We start from the raw sequence: 24,463 nt of genomic DNA, 5'->3' as shown, positions 1-24,463 counted from the left end.
AGTGTTACCTTATGTGGAAAAAATGTGGGAATGGACTGTATTGAAATTGCATAATGGCTTTAAACAACCACTAAAACTGTAAAATGCTTCAATTTCTTGCATGGTTTGCTTCTGACAGCACTGAACAAGCTAGCAGTGCCATCTAGTGGCTGTGTGCAGGACACCCAAACATTTCAGCCAGATCAGGATCAAAATTTACACCACACACCAAAAGGCAATTAAATAAAATGGTATTAGTTGTCAGTTGGCCGGGCACCTTTTTTTTTATGAATTCTAACAATGTATGGTTAAAGGTGCTACAGAGGATGTTTTGTTTTATACATTTTTGCAATATTACTTGAAACTGTCTTTACTAACTGATAAAAGACTATTTATTAGGTGCACTGAAAGGAATAAAATCATCGCGTAAACGATTGGCCCTCTGGCTTGTCAATCACTGCCAGAGGGCAGTAATTTTCCACAGGCGCCGCATGCAATGTTTTTGTCAGGAGTAACAACTGCAGATTATGAGTTACCTGCGGTGAGTCCGACATAATGAATCCACTAACACGACACAGCGAATGCCGGTGGTAAACAAACACTTGTGTTCCAATACTCGTGCACGAGTTTTGGGAGGCGTTCCCTCGAAATGAGCTGTGAAGGAGGGGGGTTGTTCTTATGCATGCACTCATTTCAAAAACTCACTAACAGTCTTTGGTTTCTCAGTCGACAAAAAGATCCTCTGTATCACCTTTAAGAGAACAGGACATGGCTTAATATGAATACCAAATTGTAAAGGTTGTGAAGCAACTCATGATCCTTTGTGTGAGGGTGGCTCAGTTCACAACAAATCAGTGGTCTAAAACTCAGTCTGTCCTGAGGCCCGTTCTACGTACCTCGCTTAATACATCTGAGATGATTTGACAGATGCTAGATGTTTTAATCGTGATAACTGTTTTCTGGCTAATTTGGTTCTTCAAACAAATTTGTGGATTGGATTAAAATATCAGGATTAAGTTGTCTGAGATTCTCAAGTTCCTTGAAAAGGGCAGATTTTATCTTTAAAGTAGATTTGTTGCGTAACAGCATTAATTAAAGTTAATTAAAAATTAATTAAAGTCAAGATCAAGTTATCTGCATCTCCTGCGCTGCATCAAGCCACTCCCATAATCGTGTCACCATTCAAATTAATGCACAGCTCAGAATAACTGTATAGCATGCATACAACTGTAAAGTTATTATTCCATCACAAATAAATCTTTCAATGAGTAAAACTGGCTGTCTATAGACTACACAACATTATAATATTATTTTCAAATTAATTTGTAAATTATCATTTTAAATTATTGTCCCTGGATCAGTAGAGTACTTTTGAAATAAATTAGCAGTGGCTGGGACAGATCTTAAGTATCAATTCCGCTTAAAAAGATGCAATCAAATCCTGTTAACATGAAATAAGCCTGCTCATGAGCAGGTTTAAGCTTAAGGACCTGTTGCTATGGCAGCAAGTCCAGGATGAGTGTCAAAAAAACCATGTCAAAGATCAAAGATCATGCCAAATCTTCATCAATCAAATCCAGGTAACCAAGTTAACAGCGTACAAAGAAGTTTAGATCCAGCCAGCTCCAAAACACCTACCTGGAGGTTTGTAGTAATCCTGATGACTTTGATTAGCTAGATCAGATATGCTTAATTAGGGTGGAGCTAAACTCAGCAGGGCAGTGGCCCTCCAGAAGCGGAGTTTGAGTCTATTGCAGTAAATGCTACTCCACATGCACTCCTGCAAGTGAGTTTGGGCCACTCCAACTTGTGACAAACATTTTCCCAATTTTGTAATAAGAATTGTTTATAAATCTTCTCAACAATTAAGTCACTGATGTTGTCACTGGTGTTTTATTGTCATTAGCTCGCTGAGGTTTTCTGTTAAAATATAAGCTGTGTCACAAATATAAGCTGTTATGTTAAAATATAAGCTTTAGTTATTTTAAATTTAAAGTTATTTAATATTTGAAGACATTATAGGGAAACAAAGAATTTATTAACAATTATAAAAGTAATTGAATACTTTTACAGTGGTACACTCCCACAGACATTTTTTTTTACTTTTGTGACTGAATCTACAGAAAGTAACAGTTATAAATACAAAATGCACAGGTCAGTGTGTGATAGTAACTAATCTGATTGCCAAACTAATGTAATGTGGACTGTTGCTGTGTGTCTTTGTAGATTATCTAGCTGTATGGTGACAGAGGAAGGCTGTGGTTATCTGTCTTCAGCACTGAGTTCAAACCCATCACATCTCAAAGAGCTGGATCTGAGCTACAATCACCCAGGAGATTCAGGAGTTCAGCTGCTCAACGGCAAGCTGAAGGATCCAAACTACAGACTGGATAAACTAAAGTATGTAGAACAGGAAGAGTTTTGATTAAACAACTTAAAAAACTAGAGTTGAATTTTTATATAAAAAGTAGAATTTTTGCTTCAAAATGATGTGAAAATCATCTTGCCTACTCATTCACATGAGAAAATATATTGATTTAAATTTTTGTAAGATATTTTGTTTAGAAAGACAGTATGTGTGGAGACGTGACTAATCCTTAATAATGCTGTGATTCACGCCTGAGGAGACAAAGACCCACATAATGAGCCACATAATGAGCCTTTCAGTTAGTTATTTGAGGGAGAAAGACCATCAGGACAAAGTAATTTATTTAGAATATAGTTAACGATATGAATGAGAATCAAAGGCACATGCCGATAACAGGATCATATAAACTATTGTATTAACTTTAATATAATGTCCAATTTTAACAGAAAACATGATTTTTTTGTGATCTCATGCATGCACATCATGTGAAGAAAATTTTGTATAGGCCTATTATATTTTAAATTATATACAATACTAGTGAAAAGATTGGACACATTACTATTTTTAATGCTTTTGAAAGATGTTTCATGCTCATTAAAACCTGCATTTATTTGATCAAAAATATAGAAAAAACAGCTATTACAATTTAAAATAATGTAAATAATGTTAATATACTTTAAAATATAATTATAATTTAATTAAAATAGAATTTATTGCTGTGATGCAAAGCTGACTTTTCATAATTCATTGTGAACAAAAGCTTCATTGATGTGGCCCTTCACATAGTGGCTATTTTATAGTAAACTCTTCTATAGTAAACTCTTCATAATTTGTCCAAAACAGGCCAAAACATTCATATTACCTCTGTGAGGTATAATTAGTTATATTATAAAGTCTATAAATGTTAATGTACAGTTTAATACATTGCTAACATATTTTATTTCAATATTATGTATTTCAGTTAATTTCACTCATCACAGTATAGCAATATTTTGGGAAAAGCCAATAAGACATGTTTACTAATGTAGGCTAAGACTCGTCTGTGTCATTCATTTCACACAGTGACATACAGAACATGCGGGATTCGTATTCAAACAGTCTTTTTGCATTTTAATATTCACAGACACTACTCTATATTGCAATTAGAATAAAAAAACAACAACTTACCATTCATAATCATCAGAGATGGAAACGCAAGTCGCAAAAATAAACGACTTGCGACTTGACCTGGACTCATGAACTACTAACCCGAGACTTGACTTGGACTTAAAGACGGAGACTTGTGAAAAAGTCATTTGGGATGGCATTCCTGATTACGTTCTCTTTTTACTCAGAGGTGTATAAAGTACTCGAAAACCATACTTGAGCAAAAGTATAGATATATTACCAGAAAATGATGTTGGTAGAGGTTAAAGTCACTGTTTAGAATGTTACTTGAGTAAAAGTTTTAAAGTATGTGATGTTTTTTGTACTTAAGTACGAAAATAATTTTTTTTGATATTAAACATACATAAGTATTTAAAGTAAAAGTACAAGTAAGTGTAAAATAATAAAGGAGAGAAAAAAAATTATTAAAAATTGTTTTATACAGTTTGAGCAGCAAGATTGTGTTCAGTTTTAACTCTTTCTTACATTGGTTCTTTGAATTAAAAAATGTCTAAATTAGTTGTAATTTTTAAATATAAAAAATACTAATATATTAATTATACATTGCTCATTCATGTTTATTCATAGTGCATTACAACTAACGTAAGAGACAACTTTAATATGTAAAAATGTAAATGTTGATATTAACAATGAACAATACTTTTATTAACCTTATTTAATGTTACTAAGGCCTTTGCACACTGTAAAGAGAATTGTAAAATCCAAACCTGCTTAAAGATACTGAGAAAATGCCCTTCATTCTTGGTGAAGATGATAACACAGCTACACTAGCTGCAAAATATGTGTTAGCCATTCACAACATTAGAGACGAATAACTCTCTAGAGACTTGCTTTATTTAGTCATTTACTGAGATGGATTTATTTACTGTGCTACATATGACAAGTATACATATATGTTTTGTTTGTTTATTTTATTATTTATATATAATATGTTAATGCTTTGGCAACATTGTGATTCAGTCATGCTAATAAAGCTCAATTGAAATTGAAATTGTGTGAGTGTGTGTGTGTGAGAGAGAAAGTGAGTGAAAGAGAGAGAAAGAGAGAGTGTGTGTGGGTGTGTGTGTGTGTGTGTGTGTGTGTCTTTACTGATTAACTGTGACACTGTGTGTGTTTTGTAGTGTGGATCATGGAGGAGAGATCAGGATTACAGCAGGAGTACGCAAATGTATGTACACACACACACACACACACACACACACACACACACACACACACACACACACACACACACACCTCTCACTCACTCACTTCCAAACTCACTCACAAACAAAATCTCTCTCTCTCACACACTTTGTTGGTTGCTTGGTAACAGACCTGAGAGTTGAGTACCGAACTCAAGATTTCCGAACTACAGATAAATTGATATTTTATAAGATTGGATAAGAATCAGATTTTTTTCTGTAATACAAATCTGTAATAAAAAAAATCTTAAATTAACTGGTCAGATCTGAACTGAAGACTGAAGATAGAAAGTTTCTATAAAATCAGTTTTACAGTGTACAATAAAAGATCAGATTCATAATTCCTGATTGTGATGTGTTTTATCTCCATCAGATTATCATCAGTTCACTCTGGATCTGAACACAGTGAATGAAGACCTCCGTCTGTCTGAGAGCAACAGAATGATTACTCTTGGTGGCACAGATCAGCCGTATCCTGATCATCCAGACAGATTTGATGAGTGGCCTCAGGTGTTGTGTAGAGAGAGTGTGTGTGGACGCTGTTACTGGGAGATTGAGTGGAGAGGTGGTGTGAATATCTCAGTGTCATATAAGAGCATCAGCAGGAAGGGATCGGGTAATGAGTGTTTGTTTGGATATAATGATCAGTCCTGGAGTTTTATCTGCTATTTCTCCAGTTACTCATTCAGACACAATAAGCTACGGACTAATCTCCCTGTAAAGTCCATCTGCAGGAGAATAGGAGTGTATGTGGATCACAGTGCAGGAACTCTGTCCTTCTACAGAGTCTCTGGAGACACAATGAGCCTCATCCACAAAGTCCATACCACATTCACTCAACCGCTCTATCCTGGGTTTAGTGTTGATAATTCTAATTCATCAGTGAAACTGTGTTGATGAATCAGAACAGATTCTAGAGAGATTCTACCCATAATGCTTTGAGCTCATGATAAATCAGTAACAGTCACTCACTGGCTTGACTAGATGATCCAAGATAAGAGGCTTGATTCAGAAAGACGATGAACACTTATTTAATAAACACCAGCTGGAAACATTAACACACGATAACGAACATGACTGAGGGTTTAAACACACTAGATAACAAGAGACTGATGGTGATGAGTTGTCATGGTAACAAACAAGGGTTGCTATGGGAATTAATTAGAGCAATGGAAACACAGGAACTGAAAACCAGAAACAACAAGGCAAAAAGAATTCAAAAATAAGAGTCCATGAAGACAGAGACATACAGTTAATCATGACAGTAACAATGAGATGTTACAGAGTCTCTTCATTACATTAAAACTACAGCTGAACTTCAGGTCGAGCGCTAGAGTCGTACTGGTTGAGTAAACGATGAGCGCTGTTGAATATTATTTACCCTGCTAAATAAAAAGAAAAGTCAGAGAAGGTTTAAGGATAAGTGACGGAAACAAGGTGAAGAACAAGAGAAACCCAGTTCCTCAATTAGGAATTGTAGAGGTTTAAAAAAAGGATTCTTTTGTTTATTATTTTGGCCTTGTCTGCCCCTGACGCTAAACCCTCTGTAAGAAATAAAATCTTTTCTTTTTGGAATCTCTCTGGTAGTGAGACTCATTTCTTCCTCTTCCTGTTGCGGCCGACCCCTAGACGGTCGTAACAGAAATTGGGGGCTCGTCTTAAAACGTTTATTTTTCTCCAGAAAAACCAATTGGATACTTCGTTGCGTGTTAGAAAAATAAAAGGTAAGAAACCCATGAAATTTGCTTTGTATGTCGTCGTTTGCTTAGTGGTTTTCACTTTAAGGGGAAGGGAATTCGGAATGGCCTCGAAATTTGAACTTGAGAAGTTTGCGATTCAACCTACATCACAACAATTGGATATCTGCCGCAAAGATGATTTGTTTTCGATTGCAGAATTGTATCAAATTAAAGTTTCTCGTGGTGCAGTGAAAAGGGAGATTAAGCATGTGATTTATAGACACTTGGTGGAGCACGGGGTTTTGCCAGAGGAGAGTGAGGCGGCGGGTGTTGCAGCTCAGTTGCCGGTTTCCGTGGGTGAGGGTGAGCAACCCAAGCCTGAGGAGCTGGCCAGCATAGATCCCGTCGATCTACCTTCTCCGAGAGATCCTTTACTGGCGATCAAATTAAAAGAGTTAGAGGTGGAGCTGGGCAGGCAACGATACCAGAGCCAGCTGTTGCATGTGCGCACAGTTGAGCTTGAGATCAAGCGAGATATCAAGCTCAAGGAGCTGGAGCTTGAACTCAAAACTAGATCACCTGTTCCCCCCTCAGCTGCTGATGCGCCTGACGTGAGCGTGAGAGTGCCCGTGTCATCACCCATCACTGCTTCTACTCCGAGTCCTATTCCTGCACCTCGACGCAGCCCACAAGTAAGTCAACCTGATTTTGATATAAGTCGTCAAATTGCATTAGTCCCACTGTTTCGAGAGAGCGAAGGTCGACACCTATTTTACCGTGTTTGAGCGAATCGCCGCCACGTTAAAATGGCCGCGGAATGTTTGGCCACTGTTATTGCAGTGCAAACTCGTCGGTAAAGCCCAAGAAGTTTGTTCAGCACTAACGCTTGAACAAAGCTTAGACTACGATGTAATGAAGAGTGCTGTTTTGCGCGCTTATGAGTTGGTTCCCGAAGCGTACCGGCAAAAGTTCCGCAGTCTGGTGAAAACCTCTAGTCAAACGTTTGTCGAATTCGCGAGAGACAAAGCAAATTTGTTTGAAAAATGGTGCGCTGCAAACACAGTCGGAACGTTTGAACAGCTTAAAGAGCTAATACTGTTGGAGGAGTTTAAAAATTGTTTGCCAGAGAAAAATTGTAGTCTACTTAAATGAGCAGAAAGTTTCCTCTCTTTCTGAGGCTGCAGTATTTTCTGATGAGTTTGTGCTTACTCATAGAGTAGTGTTTTCGTCTGGAAAACGTAATCTCCCTGATCGGTCTCGCAGTTCTAAGGATACAGTAACGGCACCGAAGAACGTTTCTGGTGTAGAGAGTAGTGAAAGTCGTGAATGTTTTTATTGTCATGAGGTGGGTCACCTCATTGCTGCTTGTCCCGCTCTGAAACGCAAAGTTAGTAGAAAAGCAATTCCTTCGAAGAGCGTTTCATTGATTGAACGACAGATTTTGTCACCCAAACATGTATCTTTGAGTACAGTTACTGAGTCTACTTTTGAACCATTTATTTGTGATGGTATTGTGTCACTGAGTGAAGATGAGACAGAAACGAAGTGCATCCGTATCCTACGTGATACTGGCGCTGCGCAATCGTTTATCTTAGAAAGTGTGTTACCATTTTCTCAACAGTCAAGTTGTGATTCCGATGTGCTTGTGCAGGGCATTGATCTTGCAGTAGTTAAGGTTCCTTTGCACAATGTGTTCTTGCGATCTGGATTAATTACAGGAAACGTTAAGCTGGCGGTCCAAGCTGAACTACCTGTGAAGGGTGTATCACTCATTCTCGGGAACGATTTAGCAGGTAAAAAAGTTTTCTGTCTACCTGAGGTAATAAATGTTCCAGATGTGTACAATGAAGATGTGTTGCAGGAAGAATTTCCAGATGTGTTTGGCACATGTGTTGTGACCCGAGCTCAAGCTCGCAAATTTAAGGACACAGTGGATCCTGTCTAATTCCTTTATGTGTGCTGATGATCTTGTCCAGTCAGAGAATGATGCCGATGCAGTGGAGATAGATGTGTGTGCGCTCCCCAATGTTGATTTATCCTTTGGTAAGCCACAGTTAATTGAAGCACAACGTGCGGATGAAACTTTGAGTCACTGTATAGCAATTACTGTTGAGCCATCTGTTTTGTTAGAGCATCCTGTTGCATATTACCTGGACGATGGTGTCCTGATGCGTAAGTGGACTCCACGTCACGCAGAGAATGAGTGGAGCGCTGTCTTTCAGGTTGTTGTCCCAAAACCTTACAGGGAGCAGGTAATGTGTGTCGCGCATGATCATGAACTTTCTGGTCATGTTGGTATTCGAAAGACTTATGATAGTTTATTAAAGCATTTCTTTTGGCCGTCGATGAAATCAGATGTAGCCAAATTTTGTAGATCCTGCCATGCGTGTCAAATGGCAGGCAAACCAAATCAAGTGATTCCTCCTGCCCCACTGAAGCCCATACCAGTCCTCTGTGAACCGTTTGAACGAATTCTGATTGACTGTGTTGGTCCGTTGCCCAGAACAAAGTCTGGAAACACTTATCTATTAACGCTAATGTGTGCGTCAACCAGGTTTCCCGAGGCAATACCGCTCCGTTCTCTCAAAGCCCCTACGATTGTCAAAGCAATTGTTAAGTTCTGTACCACATTTGGAATGCCTAAATTCATTCAGTCTGATCAAGGCACGAATTTTATGTCCAGAGTGTTCGCGAAGGTAATGAAACAGCTAAATATCAAACATCAGGTATCCAGTGCCTACCATCCTCAGTCGCAAGGCGCTATTGAACGCTTTCATCAAACATTGAAAATCGATGCTTCGAACCTTCTGTGTTGAGCGTGAAAAAGAATGGGATGAGGAGATCCCGCTCTTGTTGTTTGCAGTTCGGAATACTACCCAAGCGTCACTTGGATTCAGTCCCTCTGAATTAATCTTTGGACACACCGTTCGTGGTCCACTGAAAATTTTGCACGAGCAAATTCTTTCTCCTGTGTATCCGTCTCAAACTACCAATGTCCTAGATTATGTCAGTGCATTCCGTGAGCGACTACATACTATGTGGGAGTTGGCTAGACGCTCACTTGGTTCAGTGCAAACACAAATGAAAACTCGCTATGATCAAAAGGCAGTACAACGTTCATTTCAGACTGGAGATAAAGTTCTCATTTTGCTACCAGTGCCAGGTTCAGCTCTTCAAGCTAAATTCGTTGGTCCTTATGAGATTAAGGAGAAGCTAGGAGATACTGACTATGTTGTTGATACCCCTGACCGTAAAAGGAAGTCGCGGGTTTGTCACATTAATATGCTTAAAGCATACGTGTCCCGTTCGGATTCGAAAGATGTTAACATGCCTGTTGCTACTGTTGTTCCAGTTACTGTGCCACTGTCAGAATACTCACCTGAAAGTGATGATTTAAAAATGAATAGTGCCTCGTTCTTGTCTGCTCGTTTACCAAATTCTGAAACTTTGTCGAACTTGTCAGAAAAGCTGTCTCACTTATCAGTATCTGCCCAGGCTGATATTACCAATCTTATTAGTAAGTATCCGGCCTTGTTTAATGATTTTCCCTCGACCACTCATGTAATAAAACACGATATAGATGTTGGTTTGCACACTCCAGTTAAACAGAATGCTTATCGTGTTAACCCAGTTAAAAGAGAGCTAATGAAGCAAGAAACTCAGTACTTACTAGAGCACAATCTAGCAGTCCCTAGTGCTAGTCCATGGTGTTCGCCATGTCTACTCGTCCCTAAGTCAGATGGTACCTCACGGTTTTGTACGGACTACAGAAAAGTTAACGCTTTAACGAAAGCTGACTCCTTTCCACTTCCTCGCATGGAAGATTGCGTTGATCGTGTAGGTAATGCTAAATTTGTGACTAAACTTGATCTGCTCAAAGGATATTGACAGGTGCCCCTCACTGAGCTAGCATCTGAGATCTCTGCTTTTGCCACCCCTGATGTGTTTTTACAGTATCGAGTTATGGCTTTTGGCCTTCGTAATGCTGGAGCTACCTTTCAGCGACTAATGTCCATAGTATTGTCTGATGTGTCTAATTGTGAGGCTTATCTTGACGACGTTGTGTGCTATGCAGATACATGGGAAGACCACCTCAAAACCTTGGAGGATGTCTTCAAGCACCTGAGAGATGCTAATCTCACCTTAAACTTGTCAAAATGCGAATTTGGCTGTGCCACTGTTACTTACCTAGGAAAAGAGGTTGGTAATGGTCAGGTTTGTCCACTTAACTCAAAAATACAAGCCATCCTTGATTTCCCAGTTCCCAAGACTAGGAAAGAACTTTGCCGATTCCTCGGAATGACTGGTTACTACCGCTGTTTTTGCAAGAACTTTTCTGATGTTGCCAGTCCTCTCACTGGATTGTTACGTAAGGCAGTCTCATTTAAGTGGTCTTCGGAATGTCAATTTGCCTTTGAAGCCTTAAAGTCTTTGCTTTGTAGTGCCCCTGTGCTTGCCGCGCCCTGCTTTGAAAAGTCGTTCATATTAGAAGTGGGTGCTAGTGGTACAGGTGCGGGTGCTGTCCTACTTCAGACTGATGGTGCTGGTTTGAATCACCCAATTAGCTTCTTTTCAAAAAAATTCCACAAACATCAGCTTAACTACAGTACCATAGAAAAGGAAGTGCTTGCTTTGATTCTGGCTCTCCAACATTTTGAGGTCTATGTTGGTTCGAGCTCGCAACCTGTTACTGTTTACACCGACCATAACCCTCTTATATTTCTTCAACGTATGTCTAATGCTAATCATCGTCTAATGCGATGGTCACTAATCTGTCAAAGCTACAATCTGGAGATCTGTCATAAAAAGGGTATCGACAATGTAATTGCTGATTCATTGTCCCGTGTTAATCAGTTAAAACAGTATGTTTTATTTTGTGGGTTGGGGTGTTATGAGCAGAGTTGTTTATTCATTTATCCCATCCTGTTGTCTTGTGTATTCTCTCTCGCTGTGTATGTGCCTGCATGTTTGTATTACAGATGGGCGTGGCTTGTGAGAACCTGTTGGAGGCTGCAATTGGTTCTCCTCCTCACCTGATCTGGATATAAAGACCGCCCCAAACACACTGAAGGGGCCATCATTGTGCCATCGTGTCGTTGATCGTAACCTATCTCATCATTACTTCGTATCGTTTGTTAGTCTAGAGTGTCGTGCCAGAGAGATTGATTGTGAGTGATTATTTGGGGTTTGTATTTGTGAAGTGTGACTGACTGTAGTATTTTGTTTGTTGTTATTTCTTGTTTATTTGACCCACGCCTGTTTGACTATCGATTACTGGATTCTGATTCTGCTTTGTTCGCTACGGACTTATGTAAATATTACCTGTAAATACTTTTGTATATATCTTTACACAATCGAGGGATGTAGGGGGTTTGACGCCATTTTATTTTGTACACATTTTCATATTGTTTTTGGTTAGGGAGGTAGGTAAGTTTGAACTGTATTTTGTTTTCTTTATTCTCAATTAGGAATTGTAGAGGTTTAAAAAAAGGATTCTTTTGTTTTTTATTTTGGCCTTGTCTGCCCCTGACGCTAAACCCTCTGTAAGAAATAAAATCTTTTCTTTTTGGAATCTCTCTGGTAGTGAGACTCATTTCTTCCTCTTCCTGTTGCGGCCGACCCCTAGACGGTCGTAACACCAGAAAAACAGTCAAGGAAACTAACATATGAGACAGATCAAAACAAACAGGATGTTGTGAACGTCCAGTTAGGTTCGCATTTGGTCCGGTTTATAATGTTAGCTGGAATTTTTTTTTTTGTGGATATGGTTTTACTAATAAAAAAAATTAATAATAACTATGGAACAAATATTATTTTTCTCAATATTGGTTTAGAAACTACTCAATATTCTGTAAAACATGTTAATCCTTTACTGCAGGGGGTTCGTAAGTTGATGACAAGCAATTAATTAAATTATAATTAAATCATTAAAATTCTAACAAATAGACTAAATAATATTTAAACAAAAATTCTAAATAAAACTTGCTAGGAAAAAATTATATTTTATTTCCCTTTGCCCATTTTGCCTCACCTTTGACTGATAAGATGATGGAGGAAGATTTGGTCTTCAAGCGAAATGTAAAAGCACCTATTTAAGCGAGTTTGTGTTGTTGTGTTTTTCATTAAATATAATATTACCCATCATTAAAATGTGTTGACAGGCACTCATAACGGTGCGTGTCCATTGCGTGAGCATTTTACTTTCATAAAATTTTACGTACTTTTTTTGAATTAGCAATTTAAAATCCCCCGCCGGTGTTGTTGTGATATACTGAAATTGAATAAAAGTAATGATATACTGATACAAGTTCTGATCTATTGAATTATGTTTATGAGGTACATTTTCTTTGAATCCATTATAAATTAAATTAAATAAATGTTGTTTTTCTAATATTCCTAAATAGTGTTTAATTTACTATTTGTGCCGTACGTTCAACAAAAGTGTTATGTGCATTTATTGAATTAGTTTCATTTGGCATACCTGCGTCATGACGTCATTGCACGCTTCAGTAGGTGGCGCACATGTGATGCGCTTCATTTAGAGTTAATATGTCATCACTGCAGTGCTCTTCTTTAATATTTCTTTATTCATCTTTATTGTACTTCTTTTCAGGTAACTGCATAACAAGATGTACAAAACACTTTTATGTAAATACAAACTCTGTGTAATGCAATATTGAACGAGGAAGCATATAGAAGGCGATCATTTGTTTATATAAAGCAATTAAATTTTTTTTTTTGAAAATGACTTATTCTTTCGCTCAAAAAGACACTTATTTCTCGTCTGGTATTGTTTAAAGCCCTTTGAAGCTGCACTGAAACTGTAATTTTGACCTTCAACCGTTTGGGCTCCATTGAAGTCCACTATAAGGAGAATAATCCAGGAATGTTTCCATCTAAAACCTTAATTTTGGATGACATGGGGGTGAGTAAATTATCAGGAAATGTTATTTAAAAATGGACTAATCCTTTAAGTACATGCTATAACCAGTCCCTCCAGAAAAGCGCGATTATGCGATCGCCTGATTTAACACATAAATCAGCCAAAGTCTGCATATTTATGCGGGGGTCACATTTTTTCAAATACGCCGCACTTTCGCCGCATAATTTGCCGATTTCAGCAAGTAAAATATGCGGGGCTAGCATGATTTTATAATCCCTGTATTTTCATTGTGAAAAAGTCACATATATCTTAGCAGAAAGTTGAAAAATGTTGTGTTTACTTCACACTAGTAAAGCGCCATTATTTTCCCCCTATTGCCATGGGAACCTTATGAAGTGACGTAATTACGCAACGTGAACATCATCTGCAAACCCTGCGGTGAAATCAGTGATACCATGATGAAGCACGCAAATCATTCTCATTTGCCAACAAAAATGAGCGCAAAAGACAGCGCGAAGCAGTTTCCCGGTGTGTTACATGACAGTGGGGGCAAAATATTTTGCACTGCGTGCAACTGCGTGTTGGACCACAGACGGAAGTTTGAGCCATGTGTTAATTAAGGTCTGAAATAAAACAGATTGAGAACTTAAATATTCTGTGATTTAGTATACTTGCTTATCATAGGAAGTAATAGGAAATGACTCTTTACATTAAGGTAGTAGCCTAGTGAAAACAGGGTGTTGGGGAAATCACCTTTTTTTCTCTTTTTCATCAAACCTCAGTTTTTGCAAGTTCCCGCAATTTCATCGCATAAAATTGCAAAAATATCCCGCATATTCTATCGCATTTTTTAAGAAAACGTGCCGCATAATCAAGGATTTTTGCCCGCAACAATCACAAAAAAAATCCGCGTTTTTCTGGAAGGACTGTATAACTGAGAATAAAACGACTGCCCTCTGCTGGTAATCTACTTCATGTGTCAGAGAACTTCACTATGGCAGGTCGTGGGATCCCTCTCCCTATGTTGCACATTCTTAATCTGTAAGAAGCACTGTGAAATAAATGTCTAAATGTGTAACCGAATATTGTCACTGCAGACACAGTTTCAAATTATTGAAATAATTGTGATGTCAAACAACAGAGATACTGGTGTGAAAGCACAATTAAAGATCAGTTGTCCCAATAATGAAATTCCTCTCATCATTTACCCTCACGTCTACCACGTCTGTCTGACCTGCATTGTGCTTCTGAATAATACAAATAATTTCAGAAGAGGTCTCATTTTTTATTTAGCAGGGTCAGAGATTATATAGAAAGAGAAAGAGTAGATGTAGTATAGATTTAACCAATGAGAGAGAGAATACATTATATAGCTCATGGTATAGGAATGTGATACATATGGAAAAACAAGTCTAAATATAGTCATCTCCCAGTCAGGTACCCTTGCTTTCCTGGGGATCCAGAAGACCCTCTCCTATACTTGCAAAACAAAAGCAGGGACCATTCCCTGTCTCCCATTCAATCCTAGCAGAGCCTTGTTCCTTACATGGAAATGGTTCCAGTACATAAAGAAAACCAGATGTTATAGTATAGAATACAGCTTCAACAGAGGACAAAAGACCCTCTTGTCTACTTTCCTTCAATGCTGAGACCAACATAAAATATTTAATTATGGAAAAGTACTAAAAATACCACCCATTAAAAGTCCACTGAACCTCCTGAAGGAGACCCAATGTCTGGGGTGACTCGATTTCTCATAACACTGGGCCTGAAGGGCAGCCGGCCGCTGGGCCCTCCCGCTCCATTGACACAGCGCACCCTTTCCTGGATCACGTGGTGGGATTAAGTGAGTATGGCACTTGTTACTTCTTACCCCTCACCGAAGCTCATAACAATGTGGCCTCCAAAATATTTTGCATTAAGAACTTAATTGCGTACATGTCCACTGGCTAGCTTGACATTTTTAAATTGCACCTCCAAAATGAGGGCTTGGCTAAATGCAGATTTCCAAAATTTCTGAGCCAAACATTCAAAATTATTTAAAAGAATGTGGCTCAGTTTTGTCCTATGCGAGACCCCACTGCCTGCTTGCTTACTCTCCTATACTGCCATGGTCTCCCTCCACAATATGATATGCTTTGTGAGGTGCAAGATGGTGGTTCATGAGGTGGCCCTTAAACAGGCCAGGACTTGCCAGGATTCTGGGTAGGTTTTCCACTCCTCTTGCCTCTCAGGCTTTGGCATGCAATGTGCCATTAAACGCCTCTCTCTTTCTCTCTGTAGATCACCTTAAGAAGCATGGCGAAAGAACAGTGAAGAAAGAACAGTGCTCCTTCTACAGGCACCGTACTGGTTTTAAAAATTTAAAGGAGGCCTGGGCTGCAACGGGCCTGTCCGGAATGCCCACCGTCACTGATTTAAGCACCTCTATTGCCACCCATATAAACATCCCTGTGCATGTTTCTGCTCTGTAAGAAAAGGCGGGCATTTTGGGATAAATGTGTGTGAATTTGTCTGTTTAGGCACAAGGAGAGGTGAAAGATAAATAATTATATTATTTGCGCACTGTCTGAAACGCGCAGTTGTGAGCGTTTCGGGTGTGCACACAAACTTCTCACAGAGCATGTGCAAGTTCTCTTCCCCTTGAATGCTCAAAGTACAGATGAAATCAAAATCGACCCCATTTACTTTGTTAGTGCAAATTACTAGTCTTGTGGTGAACAATCAATCCATGCAAGTTAAAACACAGAAAAAAAATAGTTTGTTGCGATAATCTTTAATCAAAATCTGAAATGTTATTTCCGGTCTGGAATGGCGTTCCTTCTCTGATAACGTCAGTGGGTTGAAAATGCATAAATCACTCCCCTCCAAACGTTTGTCTTCTATGAGCGAGATATGGGGAGGAGGAGCGCTAAAGTAAAACTCTGCCCTCTATTCAATATTCTGTTTCACTTGGAAATACGTCACAACACTGGAGAAAAGTCGTTTGCAACTTCCGGTTCATGCGGAAGTTTAAATCGGCAAGACTTGAAAATGCATGCCAATGATAAACAATGACAATGCATTGCAGGCCCGGCCAGGACACCATCAGTTCCTTCAACTGTCCAGAACTTCTTTCACACTGAAAGGCATCCACCATGTTAAGCAATGAATGAATGAAACAGTGCCTGCTATAACATCACGGAAGGTAAATAAGAGGATTGATTCATGGCAACCACATTTAAAAAAACGATTTATATAAAAAAAAAAAAAAAAAAAAAAATGCCAAGCCTAATTAACATTTAGAGTGGAGTGTTATGTTTGTTTGCTTTATCCAGTATCCATTTGATCTGTTGATTAAACGGAAAGTATGGTCCAACCTAGGTATCGGTATTAGTAAAAAACCAGTAAAAATCCAAATTCCAGAATGCATGTAGAGATCATGGTAGTGATATTTCCACTCAGGATTGATCAATTGTGTTACCTGGCTGCCAGTTTCTCCGTAATTTGAATGATGTGAACACAAATGAATAATACAGTTAAAAGAAATATCTGTCATCCTTCATAGTGCAGTCGCTATTTACATCTTGTATCGTCTGTAAACTCTTGCGTTACCAAGGCAACAACTGACTTGTTTGTATTTGTTTGCAAAGAGCACCGTTAGCTCTTTGCAATGTAATACAAACAGTAGAAAACGAAACCATATCCGTACCGGCCGACTCGGCATGAGATGCAACGGTTAAACAAACAGCTTGGCCAAATGGAAAAGCGGCTTCACCAGTCTTGGGAAACTCGAAGGCTCATACGTTTCAAACTGAAACCTAGTGCCGTCCAAAATACAGCAGAAAACAATGTTGGGAGTGAGTATCTGTTAAACGGCTTGCGCCCGATTTCTGTTGATATGCGCACTTCATTCGTGTTCATACTGGTTAAATGTTACAGGACACTAATAAAAAACTAGGTATGAAGATGTGTAGTAGTGGTGTCCCATTTCTTGGGGGAATATTTTCTTCCTTACACCTTGCCACTGTGTTTCAAGAGACGAGGTTAAGGGTAGGCTATAGCTGTTCAAATTAATGCATGGCTTAGTCTGATTGTACATCATATGTGTAACACTCCAGGTAATTATTCCCCCATGAAAAAAATCTCTCATGGAGTAAAAATGGCTATGTCATCTGGTTCTCATGCCACGAGTTTTGTTTTATGGGAAGAAAACCAAAGGACAAAAAAAGAATATGGGTGAACTTTTTTCTCAATACTCCATTTTCGTGGCAGCTAGGAACCACACAACATCTGGTTGGTGAAGCTTACTCGCACTAATTGGCTATCGAAAATTGGGCTCAAAGTCAGGCTTAAAATCTTAAAAAGTGTGTGGCCAGTCTAAATTTAAGGTTTTGTTATTTGCCCGACACAAAAGGCCCCATTATACTTCAAATTAAGTTCTTTTTCGTTCTTCGTTTAGAGGTAAACAAAGTTTGAAATGTGCGACCAGCGATATACTGTAATCGAACATCTGACGCCGCCCACACTGCTGAGAGCGACGGTTAGATGAATATGTAAATACGTGCTCTACACTCAGTAACAAAATAAACACAACAAAAATGAGAAAACAGCAAGCATTTTTTTATAGAAATCATAAAAGCATCATGCTAGCATGAGCTCTGCAAATTAGCTTCCAGGCACATTTATTTGTATAGCAGCTTTATTTAATAGATTGCTTAAAATCAAGCACCATTACAGTATCATACAAAGCTAGAGCGAACTTTTCCTGAAAGTTCATTTTGCCAAGCTGTTTCGATCTTCCATAAAGAACACAAAACGAATTTCTTTTTGTCACGATTTTGTTCGAAATCAGCTCGTTCTTCGATTTCGTTTGAAGTATATCAGGGCCTTAACACTCATGCAACTTAAAGGCATGGATGACCATGTTGTATTTTGTTTTACAGATTTTGCCATGTCCTTCATTTATTTGTCACGACTTTAAGCCGGTTGTGTCAATGGCCATAAACCAGATTGCTGTGTTGTTTAAAACTCTATCTACACCGTTGTCAACTGTAGCTCTTCTCTCCAATGAACTCTCATGTGGACTTTAAGGTTTCCTTGATGACTGAAACTCTTTCCACACTGTTGACATGTGAACGGCTTCTCTCCAGTGTGAACTCTCATGTGGCCTGTAAGGTGTGTTTGTTCACTGAAGCTCTTTCCACACTGTTGGCAGGCGTAAGGCTTCTCTCCAGTGTGAATCTTCGTGTGCTTATTAAGGTTTCCTTTGTGAGTGAAACTTTTTCCACACTGTTGACATGTGAAGGGCTTCTCTGCAGTGTGAACTCTCATGTGCCCATCAAGGCTTCTTTTTTGAGTGAAACTCATTCCACACTGAAGGCATATGTAAGACGTTTTCCCAGAATGAACTCTCATGTGATTGTTCAGGTGTCCTTTTTGAGTGAAACTTTTTCCACACTGTTGACATGTGAAGGGCTTCTCTCCAGTGTGAACTCTCATGTGGACTTTAAGGTTTGCTTGTACACTGAAGGTCTTTCCACACTGTTGGCAGGCGTAAAGCTTCACTCCAGTGTGAACATTCATGTGGACTTTAAGGTTTGCTTGTACACCGAAGCTCTTTCCACACTGTTGACATGTGAAAGGCTTCTCTCCAGTGTGAACATTCATGTGCCTGTTAAGAATTTCTTTATGACCGAAACCCTTTCCACAAAGTTGGCAGGTGTAAGGCTTCTCTCCAGTGTGAACTCTCATGTGGACTTTAAGGTTGACATGATGACTGAAGCTCTTTCCACACTGTTGACATGTGTAAGGCTTCTCTCCTGTGTGAATTCTCATGTGACAGTTTAGATGTCCTTTTTGACTGAAACTCTTTCCACACTGTTGGCAGGCGAAATAACTTTCATTACTTGTCTTTTGAGCTCTTTTTTTAGTCTGTGAGCAATTAAAAGATTTTTCTTCAATTATGACATCACAATCTGTCTTATATAGATCTTTCTCTTCCATTTCATTTAGATCTTGACTCTCCTCTTTCAACGCCATCAAGTCTAAGGTGAAAAAAGAGAAAAAAAAATTCCAGTTTTGTGCCACAAAGCAGCAGACACCAAAAATGTTTTGATATTTATCCAACAAGCATATAACTTATTTCAGCATAAAATGATGCACAAGGGAACTTGACTGCTAGTCAGGATGTGTAACTGTCGTGGACTCGGTCTTTGTGTAACAGCATGCTGAAAAACGACAGCTAACCTAAGAATTCAAAATGTTTTAATACAATAGTGTTTTCATTATAATGTTATGTAATATGACAGACCCAGTTTATATTTATTTACCCCTTAAGCCCTAAAGACATTTTCAGAGTTGTTTTTTTTCTGAGCGATATACAAAAAATTAAAGAGCAAAATTATAGCTAGAGTCAAAAGGTTGGTATTGTTTGAAAGAAAACTTTAATTTTAAAATAAAAATGAAATAAACGTGGACATTCTCGCGCTGAGAAAATGCTAAAAAAATACATCAAATTTTAAAATTGTTCCTTCACGAGGAATATCTTGTGATCGACGCAAGGGATTATGTTGATGTTGGACTCATTTTAATCGTGAGAATCTGCTGCAAACGATGTGCAAATTTCCACAATCAGACCACGTTTCATTTTTTTTTTTTTAAGCAAATAACTCAGCACTACTTAGGAGTTTATCAAATTGGCTACATTCTTTGTAAAGTTTATACTCTAAGCTTTCAAATGAAACCTATTTTGTGGTGATCAGGACATTAGTTTTGAAAAATTTAGCTAGGTGGCAGCCACGGGCGGTACACTCCAGTTTAACGGGATAATTCAGCTCTCATTAAGAGTTGAACAAAACTGTTGGATGCATTAAAAAGCTGAGTTTCTAAGCTTAAAATGATACCTATTTTGTTATTTCTGTCAGTGACTACGTTTACATGGACAGCAGTAATCCGATATTAATACGATTAAGACAATACTCTGATTAAGAAAGGACCATGTAAACAGCGATGTTTTATTATCTTAATCCGAATAAAGTCATACTCGAAGTAAACACAAATCGAATTAAGACAGGTGGAGTATTCCTATTTTAGTCGCATTATTGGAGTGCATTATACACATGTACACACCTTAATCACGCTATTAACGTCATGTGGGAGTTTTCGCCACATTTTGCCACAGGACACATAATACACACACGGCAGTGGTCAACCGTTTTGACGGCAAACAAGAGAGCAAGCGTCAAGCAAGAAGCCACAAATCAAATTCCTTTCACCTCATCTCTAGTACCGCTGAGTTTGTCGCGGTGGCATGAATAAAAGTTGCCGAATTAAAGTACAGGAGGCCTGTTGCTGGAGAATTTGTATCCACCGTTGTCTATTTACAGAGCCCCACACATGAGAGAGAAAATAAATAGTAGCCTGGGCTAAATCGTGCGAACGATTTACTAATTTGTTCCCTTTATGTATAAATCGAGGGAACGAATTAGTAAATCATGCACACAATTTATTTATTTATTATTGCATGTCATGTGCGGGCTCCGTATATATATTTGCACGTATTGCATGTCAAATAATTAACTGCACTTGAAGCTTTCGTAAGATTAAAAATGAAAACACCCAAAACTGTATATGGCACGAACTGTGTGGTGATGATACGTTAAATTCTGTAGAGAACGTCAGACAGCGTGCTGTGGGGACGTAATGACATTTGCCATTAATCGATCTATGTTCTATAACATGTAAAATGGGAACATGAATGGAATATTCTAAAAGCAACTCATGTAAACACCTTAATCATAATATTGTCTTATTCAGAATAAGGTCAGTAATCAGATTACTGCTGTCCATGTAAACGTAGCCAGTGATGGCTTAGTAGTTTGATTATGAATTTTTTCGTGGGGGGGTAGTGTATCGCTGACAGTACACTTTGGGCTTAAGTGTTTTGGGAAACTAAGGGTTGGTAAACACGCCAGAACATTTTGCTGGATTTTCTTCATATACACTATTGGCAAAAGTATTGGGACACTCCTCCAAATCATTGAATTCAGGTGTTCCAATCACTTCCATGGCCACAGGTGTATAAAATCAAGCACCTAGGAATGCAGACTGCTTCTACAAACATTTGTGACAGAATGGCTCGCTCTCAGGAGCTCAGTAAATTCAAGCATGGTACTGTGATACTACTAGATATTCCACGGTCAACTGTTAGTGGAATCATAAAGTGGAAGCAATTGGGAACAACAGCAACTCAGCCACGAAGTGGTAGGCCACGTAAAATCACAGAGCGGGGTCAGCGCATGCTGAGATGTACAGTGCGCAGAAGCCACCAACTTTCTGCAGAGTCAATAGCTAAATACCTCCAAACTTCGTGTGGCCTTTAGATTAGCTCAAGAACAGAGCGTAGAGAGCTTCATGGAATGGGTTTCCATGGCTAAGCAGCTGCATCCAAGCCTTACATCACCAAGTAATGCAAAGCGTCAGATGCAGTGGTGTAAAGCACACCGTCACTGGACTCTAGAGCAGTGGAGACGTGTTCTCTGGAGTGACCAATCACGCTTCTCTGTCTGACAATCCGATGGATGAGTCTGGGTTTGGTGGTTTCCAGGAGAACGGTACTTGCCTGACTGCATTGTGCCAAGTGTAAAGTTTGGTGGAGGGGGGATTATGGTGTGGGGTTGTTTTTCAGGGGTTGGGCTTGAATCCTTAGTTCCAGTGAAAGGAACTCTTAATGCTTCAGCATACCAAGACATTTTGGACAATTTCATGCTCCCAACTTTGTGGGAATAGTTTGGGGATGGCCCCTTCCTGTTCCAACATGACTAGGGCTGTTTATTGCCAAGAATCTGGTGATACGATACGTATCACGATACAGGGGTTACAATACTATATGTGTGATATATTGCGATATTGTAAGAAAGGTGATATATTGCGATATTTCTTGGTTTTTTTTTTAGAAAAAGGATGTAATTTTAGAAAAAACGGCCATAAAGAACACACCACCATATGCATAAAACCTTACAACTTTATTTTAATCAATACAGTATCATTTTCATTTATATCACTAATCACTATTTTGTGCAATCTAAGAGAAAACAGTAAAGTGACAGATGCTTTCTTTATGCTGTCACCGCTGTCATTTTTTGTTTTTAAACGTGCAGTACATATTGATGTTGTAAATTCATTGAAAAAAGAATGCTTGTTTGGCAGTGCGTGTTACAACATTTTAGCCCAATTTTTAAAACATTTAGGCCTGGATTTACAGACAAGGCTTAGCCGACTGTGTTCATCTGAAAGAAGATAGTCATATAACCTAGGATGGTAAATAATTATAATTTTTTAGTCAACTATCCCTTTAAGTGTCCAACATTTCCACACTTTGATTTCAGTTCATGCATCATCCAGGTATTTAAAGTGCATCTTTTCTGTTTGTAATTTTCAGTGTGAACACAGTAATCACACTATACTAGAAAATGTTGTAAAATTTGGGATGCACCAATGGAGTTCACTGCATTCATTCACTGTGAAATGAGCTGTTCTGAGACGCAGAAAACACCAGATGATGAACTGATCGCGAGAGCAAAGAGTGTGCTTCGCTTTGAAACATGCAGCGCAAACAAACTGATTTAATTCGATCCCAGTGTGTCGCGATCTGATAAGGCCAAAAAACCATATTGTGCATTCGATTTTACTCCATTTGACAGACACCATGCCAAAGTAATGGTGCAAAACAACATTAAAGGAGCACTCCACTTTTTTTGAAAATAGGCTCATTTTCCAATGATTTAACTACAGAAGAGTCAAGTGTTAAATAGGGGAAATATCGAAACTCTTTGGTCATTTTTAAGCAAGATGCTAACGGTCTAATCAGATTCAATGAACTATGCTAAGCTATGCTAAAAGTGGTACCGCCAGACCCAGAGATCGGCTGAATGGATTCAAAAACGGTAAAACTCAACTGTTTAACTCTAGTTGGAAAATGAGCCTATTTTCAAAAAAAGTGGAGTGTTCCTTTAAAGAATTTTGATGCTATCATAAGAAGACCTCAAATATTTTTGGTTTGTTATGAAAATCACAGCACAGACCTGTTTATGTTCAGGTACCTTATGTTAATACATCACTTTTAAGGATGTCTGTCCATGAGGCAACCCGCTCCATGTCAAATACAGTGCTTTAATTAGGACACTCTTAAGACACTCTTCAAAAATATCATTCATTTCTGTAGAGTTGGACATTTTAATGAGGATCAAATGACTGAGTTCAGCTTTGAGAATGAAACCAACCTGTTTGTTCCTCAGTTTCTTCATGTTTGACTCTGAATGTTTCTTCAATCATCACATCTTCACTCTCCTCTTTAATAAAAGCCATCTTTATAATAGTGTGTCAAAAGGATCTCGGTCGCTTCACCAGAAGTTTTTCTGTGTGTTTGTCCTGTGTAGGATTATAGAAATGAACAGAAATAAAAAAATAAATAAATGCAATCTAAGTCTCTGAGTTTGTCTCAATCAGATCTAGTTCAGTTGTTCAGTGCACTGGTACACAAATGATACTTTAGGTATTTAGTGATCACAGAAATCGAGATAGAAAAAGAAAAAGAACGCTTTGAATCAGTGAATCATTTGAGCAATTGATTCAATTGACTCGGAGTTTCCAAAAGCTCCGTTTCTTTATTTCGTGTTTATGATCAACTGATTCACGATATAGGGAGCGAAATGAGACGCACCTTTAATGTTACTCGTGTGTTTCCTTACTTTCCTCACGCAACGTTAATAAATGTTAGATAAAGCAATGCAATGTCGCATAATAAATAATTAATTCTGCATCTCTTAAATTCTAAAGCTTAAATTTCTATCGGTTTAAACACTTAAAACACAAACCTTCTTCAGCAGAATCACAACAGATGCAGGAGCAGACTTATGACGTCACACCACCAGACCAAAATAAAAGTCCTGTTGACACACTGCTGTCTACAATCACAATATAAATACAAATAACAAACGAGAAATTCAGAGTTTAATGAATTGGTGAAATACATGTTGTGCTGAAAATACTGGTAAACTATTAAAGACTGTGAGGTTTTCTAATAATCATCTCTAATATCAGTAAAATATACCAGTGAATCCATCAAACCCCCGCCGGATGCTATTATCCACTCATCCGGTAACTGAAATGGCGCTTCTTTTATGTGTCTTGTGTCACACCACAACTGTGTTTCAATTATCAA

The 24,463-nt window shown here is 38.4% G+C and overlaps 2 protein-coding genes across 3 annotated transcripts; one reads left to right on the top strand and one right to left on the bottom strand.

Annotated features, from left to right (window-relative positions):
* Positions 1 to 1,986: 1,986 nt before the first annotated feature.
* LOC125247758 (stonustoxin subunit beta-like) lies at positions 1,987 to 5,610 on the top strand. The gene is made up of 3 exons (XM_048159225.1): positions 1,987 to 2,379; positions 4,636 to 4,682; positions 5,072 to 5,610. The coding sequence occupies exons 1-3, from the start codon at positions 2,177 to 2,179 to the stop codon at positions 5,593 to 5,595; spliced, it is 774 nt and encodes a 257-aa protein (XP_048015182.1). The 5' UTR covers positions 1,987 to 2,176; the 3' UTR covers positions 5,596 to 5,610.
* A 6,274-nt stretch (positions 5,611 to 11,884) lies between these two features.
* On the bottom strand, positions 11,885 to 24,463 carry LOC125247338 (gastrula zinc finger protein XlCGF8.2DB-like). 2 transcript variants are annotated; one of them, XM_048158586.1, is made up of 3 exons: positions 24,117 to 24,463; positions 23,523 to 23,670; positions 11,885 to 19,286 (listed from the first exon to the last, which is right to left on the bottom strand). In XM_048158586.1, exons 2-3 carry the CDS (start codon positions 23,605 to 23,607, stop codon positions 18,277 to 18,279), a joined length of 1,095 nt encoding a protein of 364 aa, XP_048014543.1. In that variant the 5' UTR covers positions 23,608 to 23,670; positions 24,117 to 24,463; the 3' UTR covers positions 11,885 to 18,276. The 2 variants fall into 2 exon arrangements, with proteins under 2 accessions (XP_048014543.1, XP_048014551.1); XM_048158594.1 differs by lacking the exon at positions 24,117 to 24,463 and having other exon boundaries at positions 23,523 to 23,844.

The sequence above is a fragment of the Megalobrama amblycephala genome, linkage group LG1 (genome assembly GCF_018812025.1).
Source record: "Megalobrama amblycephala isolate DHTTF-2021 linkage group LG1, ASM1881202v1, whole genome shotgun sequence".
Classification (NCBI taxonomy): Eukaryota; Metazoa; Chordata; class Actinopteri; order Cypriniformes; family Xenocyprididae; genus Megalobrama; species Megalobrama amblycephala.
The sequence above is the reverse complement of the archived record's forward strand: the minus strand, read 5'-3'. Positions and strand labels throughout refer to the sequence as shown.

What these genes read in the sequence shown, in the direction of transcription:
- LOC125247758 (XM_048159225.1), top strand. Translation starts at nt 2,177, where the DNA reads ATGTGGACTGTTGCTGTGTGTCTTTGTAGATTATCTAGCTGTATGGTG. An exon ending in TACAGACTGGATAAACTAAA is followed by an intron (nt 2,380 to 4,635) that starts GTATGTAGAACA and finishes TGTGTTTTGTAG; the next exon opens with TGTGGATCATGGAGGAGAGA. An exon ending in TACAGCAGGAGTACGCAAAT is followed by an intron (nt 4,683 to 5,071) that starts GTATGTACACAC and finishes TATCTCCATCAG; the next exon opens with ATTATCATCAGTTCACTCTG.
- LOC125247338 (XM_048158586.1), bottom strand. Translation starts at nt 23,607, where the DNA reads ATGGCTTTTATTAAAGAGGAGAGTGAAGATGTGATGATTGAAGAAACA. An exon ending in AGAAACTGAGGAACAAACAG is followed by an intron (nt 19,287 to 23,522) that starts GTTGGTTTCATT and finishes TTTTCACCTTAG; the next exon opens with ACTTGATGGCGTTGAAAGAG.